General features: G+C 37.7%; 2 protein-coding genes across 3 annotated transcripts in view; both read left to right on the top strand.

Moving 5' to 3' along the window:
* The window catches only part of LOC139137213 (tumor necrosis factor receptor superfamily member 5-like), a 39,925-nt gene that overhangs the window by 3,473 nt on the left and 19,698 nt on the right, over positions 1-16,754 (top strand). The window contains exons 2-5 of one of the 2 annotated variants that reach the window (XM_070705203.1): positions 2,799-2,916; positions 3,500-3,760; positions 4,663-4,920; positions 6,126-6,332. In XM_070705203.1, the coding sequence (XP_070561304.1) occupies positions 2,835-2,916; positions 3,500-3,760; positions 4,663-4,920; positions 6,126-6,332 (808 nt within the window). In that variant the 5' untranslated portion in view covers positions 2,799-2,834. Of the gene's footprint in view, positions 1-2,716; positions 2,917-3,499; positions 3,761-4,662; positions 4,921-6,125; positions 6,333-16,754 lie in introns of those variants that run through there. The other variant, XM_070705201.1, reaches the window with a different exon arrangement.
* On the top strand, positions 6,416-15,194 carry LOC139137212 (uncharacterized). The gene is made up of 10 exons (XM_070705200.1): positions 6,416-7,130; positions 10,886-11,041; positions 11,337-11,424; positions 11,726-11,939; positions 12,065-12,596; positions 12,808-12,994; positions 13,172-13,429; positions 13,623-13,794; positions 14,093-14,241; positions 14,416-15,194. The coding sequence occupies exons 1-10, from the start codon at positions 6,723-6,725 to the stop codon at positions 14,571-14,573; spliced, it is 2,322 nt and encodes a 773-aa protein (XP_070561301.1). The 5' UTR covers positions 6,416-6,722; the 3' UTR covers positions 14,574-15,194.

Genomic DNA, 16,754 nt, shown 5'->3' with positions numbered 1-16,754 from the left:
ATATACCTACTGATAAATGCAATCATTTCAGACAATGCAATAATACCACAAATTTTGATGGCATTTACATATCTTGAAATGTCAACAATGAATGATTTTGTCTGCGGGTAAGCCAGGCAGGTCAAATAATATTTTAAGCGTATGCGTGGGATACAACAAAAGGGGATTGTTCACATAGGAAGTGTGTTCATAAATAACCCCAAAACTACCAATTATTGTCATTGACTTACATGTATAAAATGATGCCAGGTATGAGTGTGACATGGGTGTACATGAATATCACTCTGTTGATAGTGAAAACAGAATGCAAACTTTCAGATAAATGTATACTGCTGCAATTTGCTGTCATGACTCCCTTTTTCCAAGTCTTTCACGCAATCCGGTGTATAACAATCCTCAAGCGACTGTGACATCCGTTTATGAACCGTCACTGACAGAAAAATCGGCCATACACGGGTATTGTTATGCAAATATAAAAGTTGTCTGTTGCCAACATGGCTCCGATGTTCACTTGTTCACGTTCGCCAACGTCTACGTAGCAACGCAAATTTCATGCCTGCGACAAGTTGCGCGTGGACGGGTACACCTGAAACAACATCCAACATCTACCTTTGTCTGTGCACGCTAGCAATACCGCTGTCTTACGCTGTCGCACTCACGCGCTTACCTTCAAACTTCTCACATACGGCCACCTTCAACTATGGCCCGTTATTCACCTCCAAAATCTCTGAAAGAGCGCCAGATTCAACGTTACCTCACTCGCAACGCAAATGACATCTAGTGTGGGTACATCCCATAACTTTATATACCACCGGTGAATCACGTGAGACTAAAAACGAGATCTCCACAAATCAAGATGGCAGCGTACGGGAAGAGATGTGACGCAATGGCTGTACTTTTCGGCAGGCGTGTATGTATTGTAAGAAACCTTTGAATCACATGTTATGTGTACAGTGAAAGTCCACAGTCTTGTTATTGTTACCCTTGCCGGTATTTGGTGTTTTATCTATTTTTAAGTCAGGATTCGGCTTAAACGTTTTTGGCTTCTTTACATGGGGCCAGAATAGGCGCCACCAAGTGGCTGGAGTCCCTACTTAATCTCGGCAATTAAGCCATTTATTAAAATATTTGAATGTTAACTTAAACCATGCTTAAACCATGGATGCTTCAACTAACCGGTAGTAACCCTGCATTAAGTTCGAGGAGTTCAGCAATTAGTTGACAAGATTTCTCCATAAAGAATAATTGTAAATGACTGACTTAAGTCTTGTACAAAACAGTGAATCTGTTGTGTGTTTTTATGTTTCATTCGTCACTTATAGCAACGAAATATACATTACATGTGGGTGTGTGAATGACAGAAGAACATGTGACTGACAACATCCGGTTTGAGGTCAATGGCATTGCATGACCTTTTGCTGAGTCAGCAAATCAATGCACGTCACTGTTGGTAAACAAGAGCCTGAAATGCATTTATCAAAATTAAAATAAAAGAAACAAATTTTGTGGTGTCAGTCTTCATCGTATAAAAATACTGCATAATACAACTTTATTGAATTACAGTACACGTACCTGTATTTGTAGTTTTAGTGACAAAACAAATGAAAAATTTTGCCAGAGAGAAACTTGCAACCCAGCCTTCCCAAAGTTGACTTTCGCTATTGTATTTATGTTTGAAAGTGTTTCCCCCTGCTCTTCGTTTTCAAAATTGTACCTTGCCAATCATACATAGCTTTACAGTAATACTGTAAAACACAATGAAATTAGCTACATGCTTTTTGAACGTTTTCAGATTGTGATCAGCGGGTGTTTAATTCAACAAAAAAATACAATCTTAAGCTGCATTGACAAATACTGGTGAGGGGGCTGGAGGAATTGAGGGGGGGGGGGTGATATGAAAATTATGGAGGTAGTGGGAGGGGGGCTGATTTTGGTTCCCTAATTTTTTGATACATTTTTAGATTCCATACTGGTGACTCAATGAAAAATGAATAACATTTTAATATCATCCAATTGTTCTAATATTAGTACTTGGTAAACACAATCTTGAACCATTTTATTGCATTTCATGACTTTTATCTCAAAAAAAAATATAAAAATGTAATGCCATTGAATTTTCATCAGAAAAACAACAAGCAGACTTTGTAAAGGGACTGAAGCTGCAACTGTTGATAATATTTTTGCAATAGTTACGCATTCATAGTAATCATTTGTGCCTTCAAATGGCACAATTATCCACGTTTTTTTTTTTGTAAGGCTGTGGAATATAGGTATATGGTTTGGGGACCCTGGTACCACTTGTAATGTAGCCTAATATGATACAATAATAATAATAATAATAATAATAATATTTATAATGCATCTTATCTCAAAACGGTGCTATAGGCACAGGATAAAACTAGACTGCTCCCTAAGAAAATGTGTCTTGAGGGCATGGTGGAATGAAATTGTGATATCATAGGGAGCAGATTAACAGGCAGATTGTTGTAAGTTTTCTGAATGAGAAAAAGACCTTTCACCAAAGGATTTTGTGGCAACACATGGCATTCTAAAATCTGATTTCAGTAACACACAAAGAGGAACCACTGTAACAGAAGTGGGGAGACCAGGTAAATGTGCCGTTGTACTGCCCTTATGAAAACTTGTGTTACAGATATATACCCACTACATCATTCAAAAGTTCAAAAAGTTCAATGAAAACCTGTAACATAAGTTTCCTCATACAGGATTTTCTTCATTTTCACTTGGTGAAGTACCTCCAATGCATTACAATGACAGCTGTCACATCGTCTTTTCAGGTGACTTGTTTGTTCACTGTAATACAGGCTGCACCAATGAAGAGAGATACCAGTACATGTAGCCCAGAAGATCACAGGTATCCATTTAACCACATGTGTTGCAACATGTGCCAACCTGGTGAGCCATACTAGTACATATCCTATAATGATTGCAGTTACACAGAAACTTTGTGCTTTTCTCTTAGTAGGTGCAACATTGACACACATTGTACTTTGATTTGTAGGAAAATTTCTTTGAGATTCACAAATGTGCTTGGAACCTGGTGGTCCTGTGACCACCACTAACAAAGACCTAGTGATCTAATGTGACAATCCTGCATGTTGAAACTAGTTGTCCCTTTACATGCTATATGACTAAAGTACAAACTATTGGATCGATGGATACCTACCACAAAAGAGACCTGCGACTTATTCTCAGAGATTAACTCAGTTAATGTGGAAGGGAGGTAGATCTGTTTGAGTCTGGTGGACTGTTGACATTCAATATCATTCCAGTGTGTGTAAATCTAGAGTCTCCATAGTTGCTGTGTTCTCCTTGGGTCCTAATTAACATATTGAATACGTCCATGAAATTTGCATATCCTTGATCAAAATTAGTAATGTATTCTAATCTAATCACACTGCAAGGAATTTCATATTTAAAAATACATAGCCAAGAAACCTTAAAGTTTGTGTTCTTTTTATTTTTTGTGGCCTTATAGGGTACAGAGTTCACAAGCACTGCACACAAACACCAGATGACGGTATTTGCGTACCGTGTTCAATGGGTTACTTCACAAGTGAGTGGAATGGTGCTACACAGTGTTTGCCCATCAACCTGTGCAACAAATCACATGAACACATCAGTGTGCATGCAAGACCCGATGGGACGAGTGACAACACATGTGCCTGCGACCCTGGATTTGAGTACACAGCCTCCGGTGAACTCTGTATTGAGTCTCCCGTCAAAGTCTTCACTCAGGGTAAGCTGCTAATACACCACAAACCTGAGACTTTGAAAACTTTTTCCATCTTTGAGTAAATACATATTGCAAGATTTAGAAAGGAGCGCAATTGGTTGTTGAGTGGAACAAGCGTACACAGTTTTGACATAATTTTGTGAGATGCAGATGAGTGTGCAACATGCTGTCGTGAGTCGACAGTGTCAATGTTCCACATACTACCAACTTGAAAACTCCACACAAATAATATGGGCTCCTGTAATTATGGCTATGTTACACAAGCTTGGGACTTACACTCCGGCCAGACTTTACTTTTCAACCATCAGAGTGCCCAAACTGTACTTTCCAGCAGATTTATTGTTTAGGATGTATGTGTATGTGGTCAAAAGATATGCTATTCTGAAATATATACCCACCTGAGTACTCTGATTTTATTTTGGCAAGATTAGAAGGATGTTCTCATTCAGAGTATTTCAAAAGAATAATTTGATTTTGCTGTGGATTATGTTTTCATCATTTTGGTCAGTACAAAATCTGAGAAAGTGCTTGTAATGTGCTAATGCTGTGAACGTCAGGTCAAGAGGGATATATTCATGTCGGATATTTCCAAATTGTGACAACATATCCATTGATTGTTGGATTATTCCCAGCCAACATGTATGCATTCTTTGAGTGCTGTGACACTGTGTGTCTGTACCTAATGATAGACACCCAAGTGAAGCTAAAGTCAGCTCTAGCATTTTAGCGGACTCCAGCCATACCATGCACGAATCAGATCAAATGAGCGATGTATTGGTGATACTTGTTGCATTTATGACAATATTTATATTGTATCATGCAGTTATATTTGACACCATTTCTTGTAGCGACCCATCACTGTGTACAATGCCTTGAAGTACCGGTATGCTTTACTTTCTTTTCAGGAATTCAAGTTACGCCAGAGCCATCATTTACGCCGGCCAACCCAGGGTCCACTCTAGCTTCAGGAAGTACACAAACCCAAGTGCCATGGTCTCCCACAAATTCAGGTTCAAGTTCCAACCAATCACATGCTTCTACCATTACAGTGCTTGGCATTACCCTTGGTTTGGTTATTTTAACCTTCATCATCATTTGCATTATAGTATGCGTTTGCTTTAGGACAAAGAAATGGTGCTTCAGTCAGTCCAACCAATCAAATGGTAAGTGTTTCAGGTTTATTTTTATTAATACTCAAGTATAAAAAGAGACATACTGTGGAATACTTTATTTTCCAATGGACTTTATTTTCACTTTTTTCACAGGGCCAGTTTTCCGCAGAAATTCATTCCACACGTAATGTATGTGGCTTCATTTGCATAACGATTGAAGGCCTTAGAAGCTTTAAAATCTTTTGATCTTGGTGGCAAGCTGTGAATGGTTTTCAATGGATTCAAAGTTAAAATCTTTGGGTTTGTCACAGTTTTCACAAAATGTCGTACCAAATTGTTCAACAAGACAAACCTGCAGCAGAAATAAACACTTTGTCATCATATGTCATTTGTACCAACAAACTTGTGACAGCTGCCAACAAATACGATAAATGTTATTCACACCATACATGTATGTATGATACCATTATATTTTGAAAAAATTCTGCATCAAACTCCTCCAAACTTGTTTGTCAGTTTACACATATGAATACTTAGGGGAAGTGAATTAGCTGTAGCGTTGCTAAGAACAGTACTAACAAAAGAGAAGGCGATCCCATGATTGACAGGAGGTTCTTTGGCTTCCAAGAGTTGTCTGCTGGTGGAAGTGGTCATAGACAGCTATGATATGATCAATGCAAAAATACTTTTCAGCTAAATTGTCATTTCTATCAATCGCACAAAAATAAATTCCAAGCCACGATATGATCAATGCAAAAATACTTTTCAGCTAAATTGTCATTTCTATCAATCGCACAAAAATAAATTCAGGCGAAAATAAAGCGATATACAGTATTTTCAGTATTTTGCTAACTTCTTATTGTTTTGACAATTTCTGCAACCTTAACAGTGGCACCGCACTTTGTGCCAGGGATCAAATGTACAGAAACACGGAAAGAGTGAGTGTGTGTGATTGATATATATATATATATATATATATATATATATATATATATATATATATATATATATTTATATATTTTTTATATTTATATATATAATATATATATGTATATATATGTATATATATATTATATATAACACATAAATAACACAACTTGCTTCTAGTAAAAAGTATTTATATCTTTTACTTAAAGTTTCATGCATCTAGCATTTGAGAAAATCCGTATTGAGACAGTGTGTCATATGCATTTTGATGGCCTTTAGTTTGGGTACCACTTCATCATATTTTGTTTTGATCTATGGTTTGTTCACAGCCAGAGAAAGCAGAGAGGGAACAACTGAGCCACTGAACACGGTGTCACTGGACATGACAGAAGTGGCTGGTGATGCTGAAATGCAGGAAGGAGACAGTGGAAGATATACATCCACACCAGGAATGGAGAGGGCCACATCACAGGAACCTCTCCAAACAGCACCATCTGCCTCAACCATGTCAGGGAATGATGATCAGATGTTAAACGGTGAGTCTGTCAAAATAAAGCTTCAGTGTGAATAAGGTTGAAAGAGACTCGGGGCCAGATATTCAGATGCTCAAATTTGTCATTACATTTATGGTCTACCACATATGGGGTCTCATTTTAAAGGTCTGGTGAAATGCCCATGTTGCAAAATCATAGAAATACAGTTGATGGTCTATAAAACAGTTATGTTCATTTCTTTTTTCGTTTACCGCGCGCAATTATGAAATATGGCAAAAGAAAAATGCAATGTGGGCGTGTCCCCCAAGCCTCTCCAGTCGACTTTTTTCGGCTTTCCGAAGTTTGCCCGACGCCGTATCTCATAACGGGAAGTAAGTATTTCACACCTCCGTAAGCTCCCCACGGGGGGTAAATTCTAGGGTTTCCGCTTACATGATCAGTACAGTGACCACCTTCAATATGGGAAGACGTTGTTCTTTTGGTGGCTGTGACAGCGGCAAGAACGGGAACGGCTCAATTATCAACTTTTTCAAGTTCCCATCCAGTGTCGAGCAATCTTTGAAGTGGTCCAAAATCGTAAAATCGACGAGAACGGATTGGAAGGGCCCTAAGCCATACAGCCTTGTCTGTAGTAATCATTTCGACGACAATGCGTTCGAAGGAGGAAGGCTGGGTTTGAATTTAGCAGCGCAATTCGGTCTTTCCCGTCGAGCCAAGTTGAAAGTGAACGCATTGCCTATGCTAGCTCGTTCTGAAGTTGGTGATGTCTACGCTACCCAAACGACGCGCGGGTCGCAAGAAGGAATACTGGAAGAAACAGGAATACAAACTCATAATTCGGTGAGTTGTATACTATGGTCTATTTTGAACGCATGCTTATGATATTGCAAGGTTCTGTATCAGATACAACTCGGATTTATTATTGTGTACGAATAGATTGATTATAAAAATAGCGAACAAAACGGGTCTCCATTTGCGATCAAAACACCGGACAGTGTTGCCCCTTACTAATGTCTGTCTTGAACGATTGCCTTGCGCAGTTTTCCTTAATCGATGTTATTTTTTGTTCTTCATTTTAAATACAAACACGAGAAAGCGTCTGAGACACTGTATATTGCGGGTACGATCACGGGATGTTTGAGAACGCTGTTATTATTGCGGCTTCTAGTCAGCCTTGGTCACCATAGCCCCTGCGTACGATGCCGTGTGTTCCACCGTATAACGCCGGGAACACATGGCATCGTACGCAAAGCTATTGTCACCTCGGCCCAACCATCCTTGTCGAAAGCACATCGTCCAATTTGTTCGATACTCTTTGCTACCTCCATGGTCGAAGCTGGTAACGTCAGGAACGCACCAAGTGTGTTTTGTGGTGGAAGGCAGCGTACAGCATCGTACGACGTACGCGGGGCTACATTCTTGTACAAAGCCAATCGTCGCCACTCTCATTAGGCCCACATACGCACAAGCGTAGCTAAAATTGCTCCTTGTTTGTTGGCAATTGATGTCTAAACAGAATATATTGAAGGAATAAATTTCAACAGACTGTCACGCAATTTAATGATAGAAAGCGGGGTGGACGCTTTGACCCACACATTATCTTGGCCAGCCAGTAAGTCGCATGAAATAAAATGTCGTAGAACAGGAAAAGTGTGACGAGGTCGAAGTGACCAGGGTACCGGGGTCAAGGTTACCACAACCAGCGATAAAAAGGTGTTTCTCCTTGCCTTATCTGCGATCGAAACGGACAGGGATCGCACCCGCTCCCTTTGTCATGCTTGATTGTTATTCTTGATTGCTTTGAATTGAACAACGTAGATCTTACCTAACTTTTCACTCTAAATTTTTTTTCAACATCAAAATTTATCCTTTTCTGCAAATTGCCTAATTCACGGGCGGGATGAGCTCCGGCTGTTGACTTGAAAGATCGTAAATGAGACATTATCCGTGTCAGACATCCGTGTCGCTTCCGCGGTCGTCGCAGTTGTCGGGAGGCAGGATGAGCGTGCTTGGCAGATCTATTGAAAGATCGTGGCCTTGTCAACATTATCACCTACTGAATTAGCATGGTGGATATCTTTGTCACGATGATCAAAGGCGATCGTCGCGGTTGTCACCAGCACAGTCTATGCGACAGGATAAGCTCCAGCTGTTGAAAAATACCAGATTTGTCACTCAGTCAATTGGCATGGCAGATATCTGTCGTACTTCCTCCACGATCGTCACGGTTTCTTACCCAATTCCAAGTCTGGCGCCTCTACGATCCTTTGGCAATTTCTGAAATTTCTAGAACTTTGTTTACAGAACAATTTAATTTCCGTGCTTGTTTTTGTTGCAATTGAGTGTAGATAATATCGTACTTTTTAGCTCCGCTGTCAGCGACGCGGAGCTTATCAAATAGGTTGATTTTCCGTCGTCGTCCGTCGTCGTCCGTCGTCCGTCGTCGTCGTCGTCGTCCGTCAACAATTGCCTTCTCCTCTGAAACTGCAAGTCCAATTGCTTTGAAATTTTATGTGCAGTTCACTTGGGGTGACCACACTTAAGTTTGTTCAAATCGTGGTGAAATTTGCATATTTGTATTTTTGGGGCAATTTTTGGTGTTTTGGTAAAAAAATCTTCTTCTCTGAAACCGCTTGTCCGATTGCTTTGAAATTTAATATGCAGTTTACTTAGGGTGACTTCAGTCAGATTTGTTCAAATCGTGGTGAAATTTGCATATTTGTATTTTTAGGCAATTTTTGTCACTTTTGGTAAAAAAATCTTTAAAAATCTTCTTCTTCAAAACTACCAGTCAGATAGCTTTGATATTTGGTACATATGTCCCTAGGGATGATCTATTTCAGATTTGTTCAAATTGTGCAGAAATATGCAAATTTGCATTTTTAAGGCAATTTTTGCCATTTTTGGTCAAAAAATGTATTTCTCAAAAAGTACTGGTCTAATAGTTTTGAAATTTGGTATACACGTTTCTATAGATGAACTAAGTAATATATATTGAATTTTGATGAAATCTGCAATTTTGTATTTTTGGGGCAATTTTTGCCATTTTTGGTCAAAAAATGTGTATTCCAAAACTATTTATCTGATAGCTTTGAAATTTGGTATACAGGTTCTACAGATAAACTACATGATATTTATTGAAATTGTGATGAAATCTGCAATTTTGTATTTTGGGGCAATTTTTGCCATTTTTGGTCAAAAAATGTGTTTCTCAAAAATACTGGTCTGATAGCTTTGAAATTTGGTATACAGGTTTCTACAGATGAGTTCAGTAATATATAATGAATTTCTGATGAAATCTGTAATTTTGTATTTCGGGGGCAATTTTTGCTATTTTTTGGTCAAAACGTGTATTTCCAAAACTACTCATCCGATAGCTTTGAAATTTGGTATACAGGTTTCTATAGATGATCCGAAATGATATTTATTAAAAAATAAAGATGAAATCTGCAATTTTGAATTTTTGGGGCAATTTTTCCCATTTTTGGTCAAAAAATGTGTTTCTCAAAAAAAGTACTGGTCTAACAGCTTTGAAATTTGGTATACAGGTTTCCATAGATGAAGTTATGAACTAAATTTGATCTCTTGAAATTATGATGAAATCTGGAATTTCATTTTTTGGGGCAATTGTTGCCATTTTTGGTCAGAAAATTTTTTCTCAAAAAACTACTCATTAGATAGCTTTGGTTGACATGTTCTTAGGGATGATCCGATGTGATATATTCAAAGTATGATGAAATCTTCAATTGGGTATTTTTGCAGCTTATTTTAGCCACTTTTTCTGGCCTCTGCATTGAGCTTTCAAAGATTTCCACCTTCCTCATCAACATGTGTAAAAAATAGTTATTCTCTACATAAACACAGCGGAGCTATATCGGCCGCTAGGTCGCTTGTTGTACATTTACTCGTATAACTGGGATTTTTGTAGCCCTACGAGCATGGTGAGAGTGTTCGGCTTAGGCTACGCCGCCTCCCACCTCCGAGTGAGAGGCGGCGTAGCACTCTCGCCATACTCGTAAAGCTAGGATTTTTGAAACGCGCTTTTCAACCAAAATCGTGCAATTTCGAGCTTGTTACCAACATTATGAAGGTAGAATGTTGCTAAGTTGAAAGTCTTCGATTTTCTATCGTTACCAGAGTCAAAATGGGCTGCTCTCCCTCTGGGAGCCAAATTCACTTCCGCCCACGCAATTTTGGAGCCAATCGATTTGCGTACAAAATATTGACTCGGCAGCAATACGCTGCTATTTTGACATCGAACTTTCGAAAATCGGTAAACATGAAGACAGTAATGTAATTATAATAAACAAGGCATTCGGCTTGGATCATCAACTATCGGCGAACGATAATATGTAGAATAAAACGGACGATACAAAGATGCAATTTTGTGTCTCAGTATGAATCTGCGTCACGTCCCCGTCATGGAAACTTGATCTGACCTAACCTTCTTTCTAACGGGCACTGATTTGTGTAATTTGTTTTTTGTGAATGATACTTCAGTGACTATAAAGAAAGTATTGAGTCAATAAAATGAAGCATATCCTCTTGGGGAGATACATGTGAGGAATCAAACCTAGTGACTTCTTGTTTTACAGAATGCAGATCTGGAAACGAGTACTGGAGGTGAACAGACAGCTGTGTGCGGTAGAAACAATAAAGATGACAAGGTGACAGTCGATGCGGCATGCCAGACTTGTACAATCACGACTGATGCATTCATCCAGACAACTCCCGTGCAAGTTATACCACAGGTAAGGTATCATGTCTATTTGTGATCAAACTTGTGTATGTGCTGTAAATACCAGATGGGAGGAAGTTGCTGACTTTACAATGTCAGGGCTCAGCTTGGTAATGAGATAAATGGAAAACTTTTATTCCACATTAGAATGTTGAATTGCTAATTGTAATGATTGCATTACGCAATATAAATGACAGTGTAGTGCCTTGGATGTTGGAAGTAGAGTACTGGTAAGTTTATCGAACAACAACATTTGTAATTCTGTGCATTTCATGACAATTTAATATATATTTTGTTCTCTATTTCAGATTCAAACAAGATCTGTCTCCTGTCAGACATCAAAACATGTCAAATCCACTTCCTGTCAGACGAAGATTAAGGTCACAAAATCTAAAGGTATTGTGCTTCAAATTAGTAAAATTCCAATGTAGAGACAGCTAACTAGAGTTGCCATCAAAACTATACAATAATAGTCAGTGTCTAGCTGGGATTCAGTGATAAAAAAAGCAGTGAAAACATTTAACAGAATTCTGAGCTTAGTTGTATGAAATGGTATAATGATGTATAATGTGAAATATACAGTGAATATGAGCCATGTATCTTATCAATTTATGATCTTCTTTCTCATAGTAAATGAAATTTAACTTGGGAAAATCTTACAAGAAAACATTTTTGGCATTATTTTCTTATATCTCAGGCTTGCAAGCTCACATAAAGCCTGAGTCCACTGAACAGTCTGTACAATGTAAACTCGTGGAAACAGAGCCACAGCACACCTCATCACCAGTTTGTAGTGAAATTGAAGACAGTGATTCAGAGTCAGAAGAAGAAATATCCGATTACATGCCCACTTTTGAAGATACGGTTGATGATGATGATGATGAGGATGACATGGAAAGTACAGCTGCAACGTAAGTTTGCAATACGAATCATGACATGCAATGTTCATTTCATATTAGTGCTTTATTGTACTGGTAGATATATCTTTTTAAAAAGTAGTTTTTCACTGGTTTTTGTTGCTTATTTACTGTTGCAGGAATGAAATGGAGAGCCCACATCTACAAAGAAAATTTCTAGTGTTTGAGCCAAACCTCCTTCAACTATTCAACTCCTGCCTGATGTGTCACCATGAAACTGAAGGCAAGGTAATAAAGGTGAAGGGCTCGTTCATTATCATCAAACAGCAGTGTGAGAATTGTGGCTTCACCAGAGAGTGGGCAAGCCAGCCTTTCATAAAGGATATCCCTGCAGGCAATATTCTGTTGTCCGCATCAATCCTTTTTGCAGGCTGTTTGCCAAGCAAGGCACTGCAAGTGTTTCACCATTTGAGATGTTTGGCATTGACAAGACGGACGTTCTTCCATCACCAGGCGAAATATTTGCAACCAACAATCATCTCTTTATGGCAAACAAAGCAGGCAGCAGCTATTGATGCCTTGACTGATTTCTCCCCTGTGGTGCTAGGTGGTGATGGACGGGCAGATAGTCCAGGGCATTCAGCCAAATATGGTTTATATAGCATGATGGAGTTGCAAACAGATCAAGTCATTGATATACAGCTTGTACAGGTAAGTAATATTTATGTGATACCAATTACCAAATTATGATTTGAGGTAGAAAATTTATAGAACATTATATGATTTGAGGGAAGTAAATATTATGCCAGAAATCTTTTAGCAGGGGAAACTTTGTATTTGTCAGCATTAGAGATATCATAGTCCATGTCATATACCTGTGGTCACAAGCTCTGTCTCACCTGTCACTATTCTCTCCTTTCAGTCAAATGAGGTCAGTGGTAGTTACCACATGGAAAAGGAAGGTTTGAAGCGGAGTTTGGAATTCCTAAAGAGCCATGACGTTGATGTTGGTGAAATTATTACTGACAGGCATCGGCAAATAGGGAAATTTCTACGAGAAGAACTTCCAGAGGCACAACACCGTTACGATGTCTGGCATGTTGCAAAAGGTGATTTTAATAACATATTCAGTGACTTTTCAAACGATGATTTCAACTTTGCAAGTACTTGTATCTAACCCAAATATTTCAAGTCATTATAGAAAATCCAACCTAATAAAGGGGATGTTGTTCCTACTCCCTGTTATGTGATAACAAAATATATCTACGTTTTACAACGATTTTTAGGTCTCAAGAAAAAAGTGATTGCACTATCAAAAGAACGGGATTGTGAAAAAGCAGGAAAATGGAGCAGGAGTATTGTTAATCACATGTACTGGTGTGCCACCTCCACTGAAGACGGTGATGAAGACATAATAGAGGCAAAGTGGCTATCACTTGTTGGTCATATGCAGAACAGACACACCGGACATGGCGACCCCTTTCCTGAATGCGCACATGGCCACTTGAGGGGAAGAGAGAGAAGAAAAAAATGGCTGCAGCCAAGTAAGTTACTCAGTACATGAATAAAATCATTTTCATACCACCTTTTCAATCTTGTTTTTTGTGCAAAAAAAATGGAAATCAAATTTTAGGAAAGCAAAAATAAATTGTCTTTGTGATAAATCATAATTAATCATGATAAATCATAATTAATCAATTGATGATGTTCATATGTGTGTTCTGTATGTTTGTACAGGTACAAAGGTATGCAAGAAACTTACTATGCTGGTAACAAACAAGACACTGTGTAAAGATGTGAGAAACCTGTCACCACGTTATCAGACTTACAGTCTAGAGAGCTTCCACAGTCTTGTCAACCATTTTGCCCCAAAGATGTATTCATTTTCATACCATGGACTTACCTCAAGGTAAGTCATTGTAATAAAAAAGATCTACTTTTGTCACAACGTATACACCATTTTCCAGTGTGATGGATATGGGGGAAAATTGTTAAAAAACTTCTACTTTGAAACTCACACATCACACTGTATGAAATGAGGCATCTTTGCACATTATATCTTTCTCTTGTCATCACAAAGTGATGTTGATATCAAGAATACCATAAAATATGTGAACTGTGATGACATTGACTATACGTTCATTTATGGATTTAAAGGATTTTTTGAAAAGCAGATTCATATTATTTATATTTTATTTCTACTGCAGATTATGCCTTGCTGCCATGCATTACAACGAAAACACAAACAGAAACCAGGCGCAAACACAAGCTGGTGATCCTCAGTTTACAGTCAAGTTCCCGAAATACAAATGTGGTGGCCATGTCCTAAAGAAAGTAATGGAGAGAAGTACTTATGGTAATTCAATTTTCTTGTTTGCTAATATTGATATAAAAGAAAACAAATTGTGTGGCTATATCCTGTATGCATATGGTAAGTAACCAGAGGGGAATCATTTGTGTAAAAGTAGCCAAGAATGGAGATAAATTCCCAGCATTTTCCCAAGTATGTCTGTGTTTTTTACTTTACTAGACTACGTGCTGGATCTGATGACAGAATTGGCCATGGTACTAGAAGATGATGTCTCACTGCCTATAATGGAGGATGAACCTGAGCCATTGTGTCACCAGTTTGAACGCCCTGACAAGACTACACTCATACGGGAGCACAGGACCAGATTTGCTCATTAAACCAGAGATCAACATGCAGAATAACTCTGTAGCATGAAGTGAAAAGAGAATCTAAAAGTCTGTCTAAAATGTTTGTATTCACAAAATATTTTCAAACAGATTGCATTTCCTGAAATCAGGTACAAGTAGTTAAAATTATTTTATCCAATCAAATGTTTGAAATTATGGTAAGCATAAAAATGATTAAAAACATTCTTTAAAAATTCAACACATCATTCATATTTATTTCCGAAAATTTCCCATAAATTTTTACATTAATAAGATTTACCATATTTGTCATGTAATATGATTCAAGAATCAATGTACAAATATCCTTGTCAAACTACATAATTTGTATTTAATTGTGATGCTCTTCAAAAAATGCAAGTTATTCACATTTTACAATATTTATTAACAAAGAATTGTTGACGGAGAGTGATGTAATGAGGTTCTGTTAAAATTCTTCCTGTGTATCAAGTTACAGTCACTGCTACAATGACAGTAGACTACATACTTAGTTACTTTATAGAAAATTTCCTTCTTTATTTTTGAACAGTCTGTTTCTCCTGAAGAAAATTGTACCATGAAATTTATATTTGCATCAATTATTTTGACAAGTGTTAATAAAAGTATTGAAAATGTAAGATCGTAGGTCCACCTTTTTTGTATCTCAAACACTAGCTTGAAAGAGGTGTATGTGATGTAAGACAAAATACCAATAGATGTCTACAGAAAATAAAAAAAACATTTGCAACAATATGGCTCCCATCTTGTTGGGATAATGACAAATGTTGTCATTGAAATGAACAACTTTTGCCCTACTGATAGTCAACATCGGTTTCTGGAATTAGAATGGAAATTATTGGTTCATATTGCTCATCAAATGTGTAGAGTTGGTAATCAAAAGCCTTGATTATTTTTCCAAGCCCAAATCCTCCCATATTCTTGTAACAGCATAGGCAGGAAACATGACTCTTGACATCTTCAACCAAGTAGCCCTAACACCAACAGACAACTTGACAATATGTTATGTATCCATATCTCCTGTAGGTAAATATTAAAGTAAACACAACTAGTACACTAATAAAATGAAACCATGCTGACCCCACAAAAGACGCACACACATCAAAATATCTGGTCATATATATATATATATATATATATTATATATATATATTATATATATATATATATATATATATATATATATATATATATATATATGTTGATTGATTTGCACCTACTTCTAATTACATTCAATGGAAAAATAGCAGTACATTTGATGAAACTGTAGAGTTAATACAGAAATGTACAGCTTAGTTTCAAGGCTAATTTACATTATGGCATTGAGGTAACTCCATGATTATGGTAACACATAGTATGCAAAAAAGGCATTCGGTAACTCCACTAACCCTAGATTTTTCCTTTTACATTATGCGTTAATTTTCTGTTTTATTTGTCCAATCACAAAACAATTCGAAATTTCAAAATAAAAGTCTTCCACCAAGCTTTCCAATTTTCCATAGAAGCATTATTTTTGAAAGCCTCAGTATCATTATCGCACAAAATTCCTGATTCCGCATCAACAATTTTAAAAAAGTAAATGAGTAGAAAGATGACTAAAATGTGTTACTTTGGCAAGTCGAATAGATTGGTTCTTGTGCGAAATACTTTTTACTAGAAATATTTATCTATTTTCAGTCAGTAGAAAAACATGGTACTTACTTATTAACTGTCCCTGCCTCAGAATCGCTGTCATCCCAATGTCGCCTGTATTTATTATAATAGTATGCCGTTCAGAGTACCCAGACATCGGCACACAGATGAAAACTCCGGGTGACTGGTTGTACAGGTCTTTTCCAATGACTCGTCATGCTTGTCCTAGATCACCCATGCTGTCTACTCCCGGTCTGTTTTGTCATAACATTGCAGTGTGTGTGCAACTACATCTGTAAAATAACAAATACAAAGTCAATGTAGAATGGCATTAACCACCCTCCCCCCAATCTCTCACCAGCCAGAGCACTGAGAGCAATATTATTTCCGCTACCAGATTTCCTATCACAACGGCATTCCGTTGCCAGTTAGTAAAAATATGCCCCCTCCGCGTCCACGTCCACCAATATAAGTCTGGATTTGACGAATTTTCTACCGTGTATACGTAGCAAGCTACATGTGATCGCTGGTCAACGCAGTGGTCAT

The sequence above is a fragment of the Ptychodera flava genome, chromosome 7 (genome assembly GCF_041260155.1).
Source record: "Ptychodera flava strain L36383 chromosome 7, AS_Pfla_20210202, whole genome shotgun sequence".
NCBI lineage: Eukaryota > Metazoa > Hemichordata > Enteropneusta > Ptychoderidae > Ptychodera > Ptychodera flava.
This window is presented reverse-complemented; position numbering and strand designations above follow the sequence as displayed.

Bases quoted from the DNA above. Each gene is read 5' to 3' on its own strand.
- LOC139137212 (XM_070705200.1), top strand. From the start codon at position 6,723: ATGATCAGTACAGTGACCACCTTCAATATGGGAAGACGTTGTTCTTTT. The intron at 11,425-11,725 runs GTATTGTGCTTC...CTTATATCTCAG, and splicing joins TAAGGTCACAAAATCTAAAG to GCTTGCAAGCTCACATAAAG. The intron at 12,995-13,171 runs GTGATTTTAATA...AACGATTTTTAG, and splicing joins TGTCTGGCATGTTGCAAAAG to GTCTCAAGAAAAAAGTGATT.